The 17,125-nt window shown below is 39.8% G+C and overlaps 1 protein-coding gene across 1 annotated transcript; it reads left to right on the top strand.

The window, feature by feature from the left end:
• The first annotated feature begins 4,969 nt into the window (after positions 1-4,969).
• LOC103154645 (C-type lectin domain family 17, member A-like) lies at positions 4,970-9,655 on the top strand. The gene is made up of 5 exons (XM_007575999.2): positions 4,970-5,087; positions 6,648-6,773; positions 7,250-7,404; positions 7,513-7,628; positions 9,418-9,655. Coding segments are annotated over exons 1-5 (540 nt in total). The 5' UTR covers positions 4,970-5,086; the 3' UTR covers positions 9,560-9,655.
• Positions 9,656-17,125: the final 7,470 nt, after the last annotated feature.

Below are 17,125 nucleotides of genomic sequence, written 5' to 3'. Positions count from 1 at the left end.
ATTATATGTTTTTTTGAGGACTGAAAAGTAAAAATACTATCCAAATGCACTTAATAAATTGTCATTTTCTATGTAAGAAGCTCTTGTGTTTTTTCAGATTAGTGAAGTATAAAAACTCAATGCTGCCTATACATGTGTGGTTCTGATAGTGGAGATGCAGAGTAGCCTGTGAACCAGGATAAAAGAGAAATTATCCAAAAGTTAATACAAAATACATATATGTTTCCTTCACATTCAGAAAAAGACATTTTCAGCATGTTGGGCTCTGACTCGTAGCATCTTTATAGCTATGCTGAGCTGGAAACAGACTGAAGAACAGCAGCTCCAGCTCTGATCCTGACTGATCATTCACAAAATCCTCTGGTTTTTTAATGAACTGCTCCTCTGACAGCGATTTCTCATCAGCTCTCCCTCATTAGAAAACACAGTATGAAAACGTTAGCTGCTATGCTAACAATCAGCGGCTACTTCGGGCCAATTAAACTACATAGGAAATATTTCTCGGTTGTTTAGAAGCAAATTTCTGACTGCAAAGTCAAGTAATTCTGATCTTTCATCCTTACCTGTGAAAAGTAATGCCAATGAATCCAGTTTGTTTCGTAAAACGGTTGAAAAAAAATCCACACAGCACAGGACTTTAGGAGCTCCGATCGCTTTGCTGCCACACAGAAGATGGCGGTGACGTAACGTAGGACTCAGCGCTCTATGAGGGGTCTACGTATTCATGTCTATGGTTGCGGGAGTTAAAAGACCCCTGAACGCTACGGACCGACGCTGTTGTCATGGTTGCCTAGAGACGGACACTACGCAGCCACGGTGAGGCGCTATCAGCCCACGTCTTTTTAAACCATCCTCGACCCGACTCTTCACCGTCCTTAGAAGCAAAACCTCTCGTAAAGATACAGTCGTGAGAAGGAAGGCGCAAATCCCAGGCTGAATAATGTTGGTGAGGATGAACACAGGCAATAAAAAAAAAAAAAGAAAAAAAAGTGTCCATTGTGGCCAAGTGTGATACCAGACAGAATAGATCAGGAGAGGAACACAGCAGACCCTGATATGGTAACATTTTGCTATGATTAAGTTTCTTATTGTGCTTTTGGTAGACTATATTGGTTTGATTATTTGCTTATTTAATGTATAATAATATCAGCCAAAATAATACAAATGATCATTTGAAGAACAAATCATACATTAGTTTAACAGTAAATACATAAATACTTCTTACTTTAAAAGGTTTGTTAGTGCTTTCTTCATGTTTTATTTTGAAATGTTTACATATTTTATGAATTCATTAATGCACCAGACACAGACCTGCCGCCCAGGGGCGGTTCTAGATGGGGGCCAACAGGGTACCAAAGAAGTTATAAATGTCTTATGTTAATACTCAGTGGTGGATTTTTTTTTTTAACCTTCACAATTTTACTTGAACAATGAATTAAAAATTATAGTGCTGCACCTTTAGCTGCTGTATGGAGATAGGATCACACTTTCCATCTGTCAGGGATCTGCATCCTGGATCTCTGGAGACTCAACTGGCTCTTTGGCTCACTTGTTATATCAAATAATGAAATATTGCTATGTTTTTTTTTTTGTTTTTTTTTGTTGTTTTTTTTGCTTTGTTTTTTGTTTCATTCTTTTTCAAGTGTTGCCATGAAAAAACACTGACTAACCTGGTCCCTGTGGTAAATCTGGTCTAGAACCAGCCTCCAAACCTAACTCCTTATTTATAAAAATATTTTGGTAATACTCTATAAAATATCAGAATGTTCACATAACTTTTATACTTTTAGTTGTCTGAGGACACATTTTTAATATTAAATCAGGTGTTATGATCAGTTACTCAGTGGTTTACCAAATACTTTTTACACTTGCTTAATTAAACATATTTAAAGTATACTACTCTGATTGGAGTACAATTTTGGGGTACTCTAACCAACCTCTATGCATGAGCGATTGCTCTATGGATCACTTTTTAAAGACAAAAAACACTGCCATAAAATATTGTCTATCACTGCAGCGGACATCCCACCCCATGAGAGTCGAGTGACACGCGCCGTGGTGGGCGTCCCTTACTTTGATTTCTGAAAGGTGGCAACCCTATGCTGTGGTTAGCTGTTTGTGCTTGGCATTTTCCAAAATCGTTGAAGAGTACTGCTGGATCGAGCCAAATTAACACAGCCAAAGGATTATATTGTGTGTTTTCTGGCAACCATTCGACTGTGAGTTATTTTACGTACTTTGTCTATGTATTGGTGACTAAAATGGTCTTATAGATTAAAAGATCATTCTCTTTTCTTTAATTTTGCGGCCGAGTAGAAGATATATCCTCAAAGTATTAAATAAATCCTTTGATTTTTGTAAATTTGCCATTTTTAGGATACTTTTAGTTACTTTTTATTGATTTTGTTGACAGCCTATAGAACTCTGGAATTGGTTCATTTATTTGGAATTGCACAACAAAACAAAAAAACAATTCATTGTTTAATGAAACAATACTTAAGTCAATTAAGTTTAATTGACTCTCACGTCAATTAAACTTAGATACAAGTTGAAAGTGCACTTCAATTTGATCTGTAACTTTAATTTGATCTTTAACTTGAAAAATGTGGAATATAGCAATTATTTCATTGATGAATGTTTAGTTGTTTTGGATAACAGTTTAACCCTGTTTAAATGTAAATGCTATTTTTTTTATTCATCACCTTTTTTAGGTCAGGGTTTTTTTCCACCTCCTGTTTCAACCCAGGATGGTGAGCTACTGCATCACCACACTTTATTGAACCAAACTGCTTTTCTTTTCTGGACCTATTGCCCTTGGATCATGGACTAAAAACATTTGGATTATTGATTGATGGAGGATTAATCATCCTGCAAACAAAAGAATGGACTTGATTGAATAAGAGAAAAAAAAACTCTTGGGTGTCATCGGGGTTTATTTTGTTGCTGTGTTTAGAAAAATATTATTATTATTATTATTATTATTATTATTAAGTACCTTTCTAAATATATGCAAATATATAAATTTGAATACAATAACTTGAACTTACTACCTGTCTGATGGTGTTGTATTCACACACACGGGCTCCTCAGCCGAACGTTTCTGACTGCCTATTACCATATTTGGCGGTAGTCTGGCGCCTAGCCTTAATTAGCATTACACAGGCAGACCCATGAAGACACTCCTCCACCGATCATTTTGACTGAAGATTAACACATGGATGAGTTCCTGTATAAATCTAGTGGGGACATTTGTATGATAAAGTTAGACTTATTCTTAAGACAAAAGGCCGACTTTGTAATCATCTTTATGTGTCTCTGAAGGCTCAGGTCAGACTATCACTAAAGCCAGATTAATGCTCTGATCCCTAGTTTCTGATTGTAATAACTGAAGCTTTGTGCTGACTATTGATTGATCCTCCTTTGGTACAAAATATTACTTCATTTATTCAGCTGAAGAAAGTTATGGCACATCCACTCATTGATTTGTTCTGTGCATCTGCTCAGCGCTTCAATGGTTCACAGCCAACTGGTGACATTGTGATGTAGAGCTGCATCACCTGCATAGTAATGGAAACTCATCTTGTTGTTTCTTATAATCTGAGCTCATGGGAGCATGTACATAGTAAATAAGAGGTAGGCAACAAAGGTTGCCTATTGACAACAAAAAATTATGAAAGACCAGGATCAAGCATTTAATGGGTAATTTCTTTTTAAATGTCAGGCCATAGGTGTCTGAAGAGACCTCTTTAAAATCTGATGTAAGGATAAATCAGGTGGATATTAATCCCATCTTATTTTTTTAGATTAACATAAAAAATTAAATTTTAAAGACTGTCCTAAAAATAAAGCATATTGGCAAAATAGTACGAAAAAGGTAATTGAAGGAATTAAAATTGCTTTAACATATTTATACTTTTTACACTAGTTTTATCTGATAAAACATGTTGAGGGATGTGGTGTAGTTCTGCAGATTAAACATGACTGCACTGAGAGGTGTTGTGTGTTTATGTGATGGATTATATATAACAAAAAGGTTTCATCTTTTTGTTTTCTCAAAGCTGAATGTTGCATGGTGAAGACTGCATAACAGAAATAATTTAGAAAGTGTAGAAATTGTGAAAATATATGTGAAATATCCTCCTGCTTTTTGAACTGGATATGAAATGTTTGTTTTTTTAAGTTTCATTATTGTTATAATATGTACATATAGGGATTTTATTTTTTCTCTGACTTTGTACGTGTTTGAAATAAATACAAATTTCATTTAATTTCATTGACGTTGGTAGCAGTGAAGCAGGAGCGCTAAGAAGCTAATCGAAATCTTGAAGAGAAGAAGAGTTACATCAATACAGCTGCAGCCAGGCATGTTTTAATGTTGTGAACCAGTTTTTCTCAAGTTATTCAACTTTTAAACTGGTATTGTTGTGCATCTTAGATATAAACTGTACCTTCTACCAAACACAGCTTCCCCTTTTTGTAAATATTTCTGTCAGCGCCCCCCGTTATCCTCTAAATGACGCCCACGGGCCGGTGCCGCCCCCATGAGAAACACAACTGTAAATGATGTCAAACATGTCATTTACAGTAAATGATGTAAAAATGACGTAAAGACAAACACAGTGGGTTAGAGCCATAGCTCTCACTGATGCATAGCATGATCCATGGTATTACCCAAGTGGTGGGTGTCCTAAATAGATACTCCATTGATGCGCCGCTTTATCAATATAAATTGTCTAGCCACTGTTCAGAACAATCCAGAAGGAGTCGTCTTCTCTCTGCCATTGTATGGCTCAGAGACAGATCGGCCATCTGCTCCGGTCTGACCCAGCTGGTTGTGTTTACCAAACCACTGAGTCACAGCTGATTTTCCATGTTTTCCTGTCCTGTTAAACCGGCATTAAGAAAATAACTCATAACCCTCTACAGGCCTCCAGGCCCTCTGATGAATTATAACTCTTATACCTTATCAAGTTCATTGTTTCTTTCAGGTGAAGCAGAAGCGGAAGAAAAAGCTCTCACTAAGTCTCGTCTGTATTTGGTGGTTTTCGGGATTTTTAGTGCCCTGGTAGCTGGAACAGCTATCTACAGTGAGTTTCACATTACCACAATATATTTTAATTAGCTTCCTATATGACGAGTTTTTAGATGTTTAAAGCATTAGGATGCAAGTGTCAGGTCTGAAAGTTGATTGAAAAGTTACGGACAATGAAGCGTTACTAAGAATCAGTTCAAATTAATGCTGCCCAACTTGAAACATATCAAGGTGTTAAAGTTTAATATGGAAGATCTAAAGTCATGCAGAGGATGATGTCTAGCTTGTGAGCCTCAGTGTCTCATCTTGGCTTTTCATAGATGGTGTGTTTCTGTTGGTTTCTCCAGGCCATGGCTCCCACCATGCACTGGAGTGGTTCAATGCTGAGTGTTTCGCACTTAGCATTGAGGAGCTTACTGCTTACAGTCAGTGAGCCTAATTTTTGCCTCACAATGTTTGTTAACATTAATTAAAACTTCTCAATGTTTGACATTGAATAGCAAAATGTTTTTGCATCAGGCTGCATTGCATTAGCATATCAATGTGCTACTCTAAGCTGTAGTTTGTGATATGTTGTTTGCTGCTGAGCATGATCATTTGTGGCTAAAACAAATATTTTTACATCAACTAAATGACACATGCGTATAGGATGTAATGTAAACAGCACTGTCAGAGACGCATTGGGTTTATAGCAGGTGTGTGGATAATCTAATTGTCTGACTGGTGATTGCAGCAATCCACATTTTGAACAGAAATAGAGGACCCCAAAGCCAAATTTCACTTGAGGCCCCATGGAGGCTTGGGTAGTTGGTATGAATGGAAAAGGTGTAAAAACAATAATAACACCATTGTGATGCATTAATTTGAATGTGTGGCTCTGTAGGTTTGTCATCTTCCTTCTCCTGGTCTGGGTCAAACTCTGGGTCCAACATGCAAAGTCTTCAGTTGTTGAGATTTTTAATAAACTTTGGAGATAAAAGTATCAAACTACAGAAGTGGCTTAATTAGGTAGAGAAGAACGGTATGTGACCTGGAGGGGACGGGGCGTGGAATGCTTCACATTTAAAAAGACTGCATTAAAACAAGTTGCTTTAAAATGCGCTATGGAGTCTGTGGAGCTACAATAATGAGGAATTCAGACCAAAGCATGTAAATCATTCACTTATGGCTTTACATAAGTCATAAGTGAATGATTTACATGTAAAAAGAAAAGATTTTAAACCACTTTAAGTGGAGGAGTTTAATGATCTTTGTGTCTTGTTCATGATGGATGGATGGAAAATCAGCACAATTATTTCAAAACTTCCAACATAAAAACTTTACTCATGCATAAAATAGTATAATTAGCATGAAATTCTAAGGACATGCAAACTCTGCATATGAACTTTACTCATTCAAAACCTGGACCTTATTGCTGCAAGGCAACAGCTCTGCCACCATGCAGCCCGAAAAATAAGAATGTTAATGAAATATTGGATCAGTTTACTGTTCTTTGGTTCTAAAATGAGAATACAGTCTGATATCTTGAAAAGATCTGAGAGCGAAACTGAAAATGTTGATGCTTCTCTGATACAGATGGATTCACTGACTTTCTGACTAATTTGTGTTTTTATAGTGGGTGTAAAGACGACTGCGCAACAGGAAAGTATCAGTCACCTTACAGCCGAAACACAGAACCTGATGGAGAGAAGAATGACTTTGAATGAAGACATCAAGTATCTGCTAGGAGAGAAAGACAAAAGTGTTACAATTTCTAGATTGCCTTTGAACCTTTTGATTATTTGTGTTATATTTATTTTTAAAATGTGGTTATAATCTTCAAATAGCTTTTCAAAACATACCTAATCACTATTATCACAGGTACAGTGCTGATGTCTGACAAAGTGAGACAGGGCCTTGGCTGGGGTGGAGAAAAATTTGTTCATTAGCACCAAGTTTACAGTAAAGCTTTGATTTCAGAGAATACTGTTGTTTTTGAGAGAACCGAGCACCGAGCCCTGTGGTACGCCACTTCTAACTAGAATGGTAGCTTAACTTAATCACTCTCCATTATTGATCTGCACTTTACCTTTGAAATCTTTGATCAATTTTGATGAGTGAAACATTAAATATACACACAGGGATTTCTTTGATATTTTTGTATTTGTTGTTCTTTTTGATATTACTTTACCAAAGTTTCACTTCCTTCTTCTCTCTCCCCTTGTCTAATGGAACCAGGGTGTGAGTTATGTCCACTTGAGTGGATTCTCTACAAGGGCAAATGCTACCTGTTTTATGACAAACCACCTCGTTGGAAGACCTGGGAAGAAAGTCAAAGGTTCTGTCAGATTAGACGATCACATTTGGTTGTAATTGATGATCTGCAGGAGCAGGTAAAATCTAATGCCAAGCTAGAAATCTAACGCTAGTCTGGGAGTTTTTGTAAAATTGATCGCTTGAAGTAAGAAGATTTATGACGATCTAAAAAAATGTGTTCACAGGAATTTGTCAACACAAACATCAAGTACTACTATGATAAATACCACGGATACTGGATGGGATTACAAGAAGTTAACAACACCTGGATCTGGCTTGATGGACGTACAGACACTCTTGGGTAAGAACTACGATATAAAAAATACACATATTTAGGTAAAATGTAAATATATTTTGTCAAGATTGTAGAAGAGTTAAATGTACTGAGTTACATCGACTCCAGGATCTCCAGGACTTCTTCTAAAACCAAACCTTGGTGGACATGATTGGGTTCATTGTTCTGTTTGGACGTCCAATGATGTCAAAGCTTACTGGGCTTCTCTTTTCAGCACGAGCTTCAGACGTCTGATCGGGCTCAAGAACTTCCAGCTTTGGAAAAACAAAAACGTTCTTTATCTTCCTGTTATAGCTATGAGCAAACTGCAGCTGGGTTTTCTTGTGCCTTTGGGTCAGTGGTGCTGCAGGTGGTTGAGTTCAGGCATGGAGACCTTCAGTCCTCAGTCTGTCCTCACTGTGGGACCTGAAACCTCTGTGGCTGATGCCACCAAGCCTTGCTGCTGGTCTTTTGCAGTCAGTCGATTTTTTGCTTGGTATTAAACCAAACAAAAATAAATATATAAACTCTAAAAATATGGCTCTCATAGTTGGGTTTTATTCTTCCAGCTGTAACTCTAAGAACATTCAGGACATTTGCTGTCTTTGTGCTTCTCTTAATGGTAATGGGTTTCTCTGAACCTCCTGGAGGCTTCCTTGGACTAGGCCATTATTGTAGCATCCAATGAAACATTGAGGTCAGTAATCAGGGCATTTGAAGTGTTCTTCCTCTAACAGGATGGGTGAGGGTCATTGTTACATCAGGGGAGATCAAGATTAAACATCTGGTTTATAAACGCAGAAATCTGAAGAAATCTGTTCAGAAGGAGGAATAATTTTAATAATGCATCATTGAAAGAAGGATTTCATGTTGAAATTGGATAAAATATATTTGTTAGATTAGTTATATCCTGACCCCACTAAGGGACAAATGTGTACATAAAATGGATGGATGGATTAGTTCTACTTAAGTGTTTAACTTTTTTTTAAAGATAATTTGTTTATTAAAAAAAATATAAGAAATTTTCAGTTTTGCTTGAAACATTACTTTCTGTTTAAGTTGAACAGCTTTAGATCCATTTGTGAAAACATTTAAATCTTTAAAATCCAATTGTGCAAGTTCTTACAACTCCTTTATTTTCTAGTCTGGCTTCTTTTTAAGTCTTTATTAATTGAGTGTCTAATGAGAGATGTAGAGAAACTCATCCATGCGTTTATATTTAGTCACATTGTTTACTACAACAGTGTCTTTACAGGTCTAACTCAAAAACTCAATCCTCCTGCTGCAGCTGATCCAGAACGCTGCTGCTGGTGTTCTGACTAAAACCAGGAAGATGGAGCTCATAACACCAGTTCTACAGTTCTTCCACTGGCTCCTTGTAGCTCAGAGAATAAACTTTAAAATACTCATGTTAGTTTATAAATCACTGGAGAAGTAGCATTAAGCTTCTTTGCTCTACAAATCTTGAACAAACTTCCAGAAAACTGCAAAACTGCTGAAACACTGAAAGCCCTTAAGTCCCTTAAATCTAAACTAAAAACCCAACTGTATAGAGTTGCTTTTGAATCATAATTGATTAAGAATTTAACGATGGCACTTGACTTAATGTAATGTTTTGATTGTTTATTCTATGTTGCATGACATTGTGTTTTTGTTTTTTTATAATGTAAAGTACTTTGAAATGCCTTGTTGCTTAAATGTGCAAAGAAATTTTGATTGATTGATAGTAATGACTCTCATTTGATGCTGATAGTTATAAGTTTCTTGTCAATGTGGCCTAATTTTATGTTCTGAGGTTCTTGTTTCTGTTTTAAAGGTTCTGGGCGAAGAAATGGAACTCTACTCCTGGACCGCATGTACTGGTGCTCCCAGAACGAAATGCCAAAGACTGCTGGTCAAAAGAAGAGAATGTGTTTGAGAACAAATTAATTTGTGAGCGTGACACTCGCAAATTTTAATTTAACTGACTGTTCTTTTAAAGTTCCATGCAGAAATGTTCAATTGTGTCATGAATGTGTTTATACAATGCATTTCATCATGACTTTAATCATCTGCTGGTCATGTTGTCTCCTCATTCTAAATGTTTATGAACCTAACGAAACGAGACACCGAATGTCTGGTTTGCACTGCCAGGTTTAGATGTTTTTCTGCAGCTGCTCAGGAACCAGACTGTCTCTCCATTGTTCAGGATTCCTTAACTTTGGTATAAAACCCACCTGTGGACTCTGACTGACAGAGCAAACTCAGAGCATACTCTGACCTGGACCTTTAATCTGTGGCTCTCACACCATGTGCTTGTTTAAAAATGCACTTTTTAAAAAGTGTTTGGAAATTATTTTCCACAACAATATGGCTGGACGCCCGATGAGCACAAAGCTCCAGCCTCAAACCTCGCTTAGGCTTTCAGGGAGAAGAGGGCTGGCTTGTCGGCTCCAGCGCTGCGATCAACAAACTCAAAGAAAATCCTGTTTTCTGGTGAAACGCTCACTCAGTGTAATAAGTTTTCAAATTATAGGCTTAACTAAAAATAAACTTACGCCCCGTTCAGAAGTCTGCAACAAGAAAATGGGCTGACATGACACCAAAAGCCATTTTAAGCCCTTTTGAGGAATTTATTCTTATAAACAAGTTTTTGGGAAGTGGGTTGCCCAAACACACTGACATACGCCCAGGAACCACTGGGCCTCTGTCTGGTCCTCTGTCAGGCGCTGGTCTGCTCCATTCAGGGGCGCGGTATAAGGCGGAAAAGTGAAGACAATTCTAGGGGCCCTGACCAGCAGGGGCCCTCCACAATTTAGTTATTTATTTTTTGTTCATAGAAATAAATAAAAAAATCGCCGCCCCCTCCAGACGGGGTTTTGACGCCCCCTCTGGTGCTGCGCCCCTATGCGTTGCATGCGCTGCATACCCCCTTTTTGCGCCACTGTGTGGCAGTATGGTATGAGAGGTAATCTGTGAAAAATCTATTTCCTCTGCTTTCTCCCAGTGCTAGAAACAACTAGTCAGTGGGAGGAGAGTTTTAGTGTTGTCAATCACAATCTCATGTGGTGCTGCTCATCCTTCCTTCACCCTCGATTTGTCCTATTTATAGTTTTCCAGACAATAGTGGACCACACAAAAACACACATATTCCTAAGGTTTTTTTTTGTATTGTTGCCATAAAAAATCTCCTCTTCAGTTCAACCTTATAAGTGGAGACATATTGTGTTACCATTATGAAATAACTTGCAATTAAATATTGGCAAAGATCAATGTAATTTTCACAGGTGGCAAGCATTGTTGTTAGCAGCTGCTGAAAGTAACTAAAAAAAGATACTTTTACTGTAACTTAGTGTTATGTGCTTCGGGCACATTATGATGATTTTTTTCCCCCCTTTGTTTTCTTATAGACTTTAGTAGAATGACCTTTTGTTAATATATTTTGGAGTTTGGATAATTTCTTATTTTTGGTCATTTGATTACATTAATTTGTGGCACTGTTGATCCGCCTATAAATAGGCTGGGTTTCAGCATGTTGGGCTCTCCGCCCTTCCACTCGCTTCCGCTCGCTCCACCACCACCGGGGACGCGTCTTGACGCGGTGCGCGCACGTCCAGTCGCTGTGGGCCGCAGCTGACGTTCCAGCCTGCCATGCGGTATTTCTGTTAGCCTTTGTTTGTTTGCTTTTTCGTTGTGATTTTGGCCTGGTGGGACCGATTGTCCTGGTTTCAATCTTTCTTTTGCATTAGGTTCATTTTTGCTTTAGTCCGGTAATAGAAGGGGCTTCGACGGCCCTGCAGGGTTGGCCCCCTGCTGTACCGTTTTGTTCTGGTTGATCGGCTCACCAGGTCCAACTTTCTGTTAATACTTTTGGGGTTTTGTTTTTCTTTTTTTGGGACACGGGAAACTGAGGGCATTTAACCCTCTTTTTCTTCACAGAAAATCCGAAGCAGCTGAACAAAATAAAAACCAAAGCTCAAGAGAGTTTAAGAATAAAATATTTTGTTGAACCTTCATTCTTGTCTCGTATCCTCAAATATGTTGTGCCCTTGGTGGACGTAACATATTTATGGTGGCTCGTTTAAACAAAGTTTACCTTTAGAAACTTGTCGTGTCCTGAGGTTGTTTCATATTTTTGGCGATTATACTGGTTCTTGTGTGCATTTTGGCGCAGCTGGCGCGCGTTGCGCTGGTTAATTAGGATATTCGGGTCTGGTGTTCTTGTGGCTTTGTTTGTGCTTGAGCTTTTGTGATTAAGTGTGGCTTGATTCCACGGTGTAGACATGTAGTTTGACCTGGATGAGTTTGTTGAAAAGCCCACATTGGAACCCTTGGGTAAATGCACAAAGGGTCAGTTGCTGTGAAAAGCCGAGCGTTTCAAGGTTACCGTAAATAAACGTGCTAAAAGAGGAACAGTTGAAGCTGAGTTATTAGAAGCACTGGTTCAGATTGGAATTTTTCCTGCTACAATTTTACTAAAAAGTCCTGTTGGGTCTCCATCGAAAGCTTCGTCGCCAGATGACCCGGTTCATTTGAAAGAACTTGAAGTTGAATTAGGACGGCTTGCTTTGAGAGAGAAGGAGTTGTATCTTGAACAACGAAAACTGGAGATACAAGCTGAACTGGGTTTGAAGGAACTCGAACTTGGTGCTGGGACTTCGCAGCCCCAATCAAATGATTTTGATGTTAGTAAAAATGTTCGCTTGGTTCCTCCATTTAATGAGCGGGATTTTGACAAATACTTCACGTTGTTCGAAAGAGTGGCACTCGCACTTAAATGGCCTAAAAATGTGTGGACTTTGTTGTTTCAGTGTGCATTAAGTGACAAAGCGCAAGATGCGTCTGTCTGTGGTGGATAGCCTTGATTTTGAGAAAGTTAAAAGTGCTATTTTGAGGGCGTATGAACTAGTAGCTGAAGCTTATCGTCAAAAATTTTGTAAATTAAAAAAGACTACAATCAAACTTATGTGGATTTTGTTAGAGATAAAGAAATTCTCTTTGATCGTTGGCGCGCTGCTAAAAATGTTCCCGTCTTTGCACAACTTGAGCAGCTCATTTTAATGGAAGACTTAAAATACAGCTTGCCAGAGAAAGTTACCACCTACTTGAATGAAAATAAAGTGTCAAATGTGTCAAAAGCTGCAGTGCTCCATGATGAGTACATGTTAACGCACAAAGGCAATTTTGAGCGCTCACATGTCTTTAATAAATTTGATAAATCTGAAAATAACGGGAAGGAGTGTGCAAAAACTGTTTCACTTCGAATCAGATATGCGCTTGGTGGCGTTGAAAGCAAATCAGATAATTGGTTGGATTTAAAAACTAAAGGAACGTGTTTTTATTGTAAAAAGAGAGGACACATTGTGGCCAGTTGCCCGGTTTTACAGAAAAAGAACACTAAGCCGGTCGCTCTAATTAAAACTGTAAATCGCATTACTCGGTCACTTTCAACAACTAAGCCTTGCGAGTATGCTGATTTTAAGCCTTTCGTTATGGATAGGTTTGTTTCTGTGTCTCTAACTGGTGAGAAAATCCCTGTAAAAATATTGCGAGACACTGCTGCCTCTCAGTCTTTTATTTTGGAGGGTATCTTGCCGTTAAATAGTGACACTGCGATTGGTTCTGATGTGCCAGTTCGTGGTTTTTGGCATGCAAGACATTGGTGTTCCTCTGCACAAAGTCGTAATCCAGTCTGAGCTGTGGTCTGGTGACGCTGTGGTTGGGGTGCGTTCTAGTTTTCCAATAGCGGGCGTCTCCATGATCATGGGCAACGACTTTGGTGGGGGTCGAGTGTTGGTTACTCCAGACGTTACACCTGTCCCGGTGTTGCGCACCTGTCCAGATGAACTTGCTCGTACATTCCCAGATGTGTTCACGTCGTGCGCAGTTACGCGTGCAGCACTTAAGCGTCAACAAGAGGAAAATAAAGATGACTTTGACTTGAGTGAAAGTTTTCTGTTCAACGATGAATCCGAACATGCTCCATTACAGAAAAGTGTGGAGGAGGACATGTTGGCTACGAATGCACTGTCATTGAGTAGACAGCAGTTGATGGAGCTCCAAAAAACTGATAAACGTTTAGCACCTTTGTTTAACGATGCACTAACTGATAAGTCTGACTCCATTTCTACTGGCTATTTTTTAGATGATGTCTTCTGATACGTAAATGGACGCCTTTAAATGTCTCTCCTGTTGAAGAGTGGAGTGTGGTGAAACAGATTGTTGTTCCATCTCCATATCGTTCAGAAATTTTGCGGTTAGCACATGATAATCCATTAGCAGGTCACCTTGGCATAAGAAAAACCTATGATCGCATTTTGCGTCATTTCTTTTGGCCGGAGTTAAAGAGCGATGTCGTGCACTACTGTAATTCATGTCAAGTATCTGGAAAGCAAAATCAGACGATTCCTCCTGCTCCTTTGTATCCCATTCCAGCCATCGCTGAACCATATGAAAGAGTATTGGTTGACTGTGTGGGTCCGTTACCTCGAACCAAAGCAGAGAATATGTTCTTGGTAACAGTGATGCGCACCTCTACTCGTTTTTCCGGTGCGTAAAATATCTACGCCTGTAGTGGTGAAAGCAATAACAGTTTTTTTCAGTGTGGTTTAGCTCGGGTTGTGCAAACTGACCAAGGGTCTAAATTTATGTCTAAAGTATTTGCGCAGGTTTTACGTCAACTTGACATAAAGCACCGTCATTCCAGGACTTATCACCCGGAAAGTCAGGGCGCACTCGAGCGTTTCCATCAAACCTTGAAAACAATGCTTCGCACCTACTGTTTGGAATTCAAAAAAGACTGGGATGAAGGTGTACATTTACAACTGTTTGCTATTCGGGAGGTGGTTCAGGAGTCTCTCGGGTTTAGCCCGTCGGACTTGGTTTTTGCTCACACTGTTCGCAGTCCTTTAAAGCTATTGAAAGAGAAGTGGTTGTGTGAAAAATCTCACCAAAATTTATTGGACTACGTCAGTAACTTTCAACTGAAGCTGAGCCGTGCGTGCGAGATAGCTAAAGAAAATCTTAAAACTGCTCAGCCTAAAATGAAGTCTTTGTTTGACAGAAATACGACTGAGAGTTTTTCAGCCTGGGGAGAAAGTGTTAGCGTTACTTCCGGTTCCTGTTTCCAGCTTACAAGCGCGCTACGGTGCCCCTTATAAGATCAGGAGGAAGGTCGGAGATCGAGATTATCTGGTCTCGACTCCTGATCGGAGGCGGACATCACGCCTATGTCATGTTAACATGCTGAAGCCGGAGCTGTCCGGTGCTGAACGTGAAGGTGACGTCTTTTCCCCGGCTGTCACTGAAAGACGTTTTCCAAATTCAGAGGTGTTGGAAAACTTGCCTCTCTTGTTGTCTCACCTTGATTTTTCCAGGCAGGCTGATGTCATTAATTTGATCCAGTCTTATAGGTTGCTGTTTGCAGACATTCCCACTCAGACTCGTGCGCTCAGCCATGATATTGATGTTGGTGATTCCAAGCCTAACGGACAAGCGACGCCGTTTGAAGACGCAGGTGGAGTACATGGTGAAACATGGACTTGCTGTTGCAAGCAGTAGTCCGTGGAGTTCGCCATGCCTCCTGATTATTAAAGCCAATGGAGAGGACCGTTTCTGTATGGACTTCAGGAAGGTAAATGGGGTGACTAGGCCGGATTGTTATCCACTCCCTCGTATGGAGGATTGTGTGGATCATGTGGGGGCTGCCCAGTTTGTGACTAAACTGGATTTGCTGAAGGAGGTACCCTTAACGGCACGAGCCCAGGAAATTTACGCTTTTGTCACACCCAATGATTTCCTTCAATATACGGTGATGGCTTTTTGGGATGCGCAATGCCCCAGCGACGTTTCAACGGCTAATGAATGTGGTTTTGTCAGGTTTATCATTCTGTGAGGCTTATTTGGATGATTTGGTGATTTGTTCTACTACATGGGCGGAGCACGTTGAACATTTAAGGACTGTTTTTGTGTGTCTGAGTGAAGCTAATTTGACAGTAATCTCTCCAAATGCCAATTCAGCCAAGCGACAGTGACCTATCTTGGAAAAAGGGTGTGGGGAGGTCAAGTGCGCCCCGTTGAGGCTAAAGTAGAGACTATTTTGTCTGTTCCGGTACCCACCACTCCTACTGAGCTACGCCGCTATCTAGCAAGGGGTTTTGTAAAAACTTTTCCTCTGTGGCTGCTAACAGACCTACTCAGCCCTAAAGTAGCTTTTAGGGCTGAGTAAAAGCTACTTTACTCAGCCCTAAAAGCTGATTTGGTCTGATTGGCACAGACCAAATCAGTGCCAATCAGATTGACACTGATTTGGTCAGTGTCAATCTGACACTGACCAAATCAGTGTCAGATTGACACTGATTTGGTCTGATCAGTGTCAATCTGCTATTGAGCAAACTAAACATTTGCTAGTTAATGCTCCTGTGTTGTCTGCCCCTCGTTTTGATGCACCATTTAAGTTGGCTGTGGACGCATGTGATTCTGGCGTCGGAGCTGTCTTTCTCCAGGATGGTACTGATGGGGTAGAACATCCGGTTTCTTATTTTTCAAAGAAACTTGACAAGTATCAGATATGATATTCCACCATCGAAAAGGAGGCATTAGCGTTTGTCCTGGCTTTAGAACATTTTGAAGTGTATGTAGGCGGTTCTAGCGGATCTGTGGTTGTTTTTACGGACCATAATCCGTTAGTTTTTCTGGATCGCATGCGCAATAAAAACCGCCGCTTGATGAACTGGTCTCTGCGACTCCAATCATTTAACATCTCTATCAAACATGTTCGTGGTAAAGACAATGTAGTGGCCGACGCACTCTCACGACTCTAGTCCTGTTTTATTTTTCTCTGAATGGGTTGAGTTATTTTTTTCTTACGGGTTACATCAATACCCATTCAGTCTTCCCAACACTGATTAACACATCCTTGTAAAACATTATCTCGAAATAAAACCTTTATTCAAGGCAAACTAGATAAGGAATTTTTCTACAGAGCCTGGAAGAGTGCAAGAGTCCTATGACACCGTGATACGATACCATCCGTTTCAAAATGATAAATGTGAAGGTACAAATCTTTGGATGAGAGGCTGAAATTTTGAAGTTGGGCAAAAGTCATCAGTGTGCAGTTGTTGTCAAAATGGATCTGCTATTATTTTGATACCTTTTTGTGCCATTGTCTAAACACTGCCGAATTCTGGTGAACTGAACAATAATTTCGCTCTTCGATAAGGGAAAAGAGAAAATCAAAATAAAAGCTGGACTTCGTGAAATACTATTAACTCAACTGCTAGCAGGACTGAATCGCGAGAGACAGCAGGCGCAAATCGTGACACCGCACCTACTACTGGCACTTCCGGTGGCAGGTGTGACACCTGCCACAAGTGCCACTGCGTTCGGGACTAGCTGCCAGTGCTGCCGCTGCGTTCGGCTGACTTCGGCTGACCTCGGCACCTCTTACTGGCACTTCCGCTGACCCCTGCCACAAGTGCCACTGCTTTCGGGACTAGCTGCCAGTGCTGCCGCTGCGTTCGGCTGACTTCGGCTGACCTCGGCTC

Source organism: Poecilia formosa, unplaced genomic scaffold, assembly GCF_000485575.1.
Source record: "Poecilia formosa unplaced genomic scaffold, Poecilia_formosa-5.1.2 Scaffold394, whole genome shotgun sequence".
Lineage (NCBI taxonomy): Eukaryota > Metazoa > Chordata > Actinopteri > Cyprinodontiformes > Poeciliidae > Poecilia > Poecilia formosa.
This window is presented reverse-complemented; position numbering and strand designations above follow the sequence as displayed.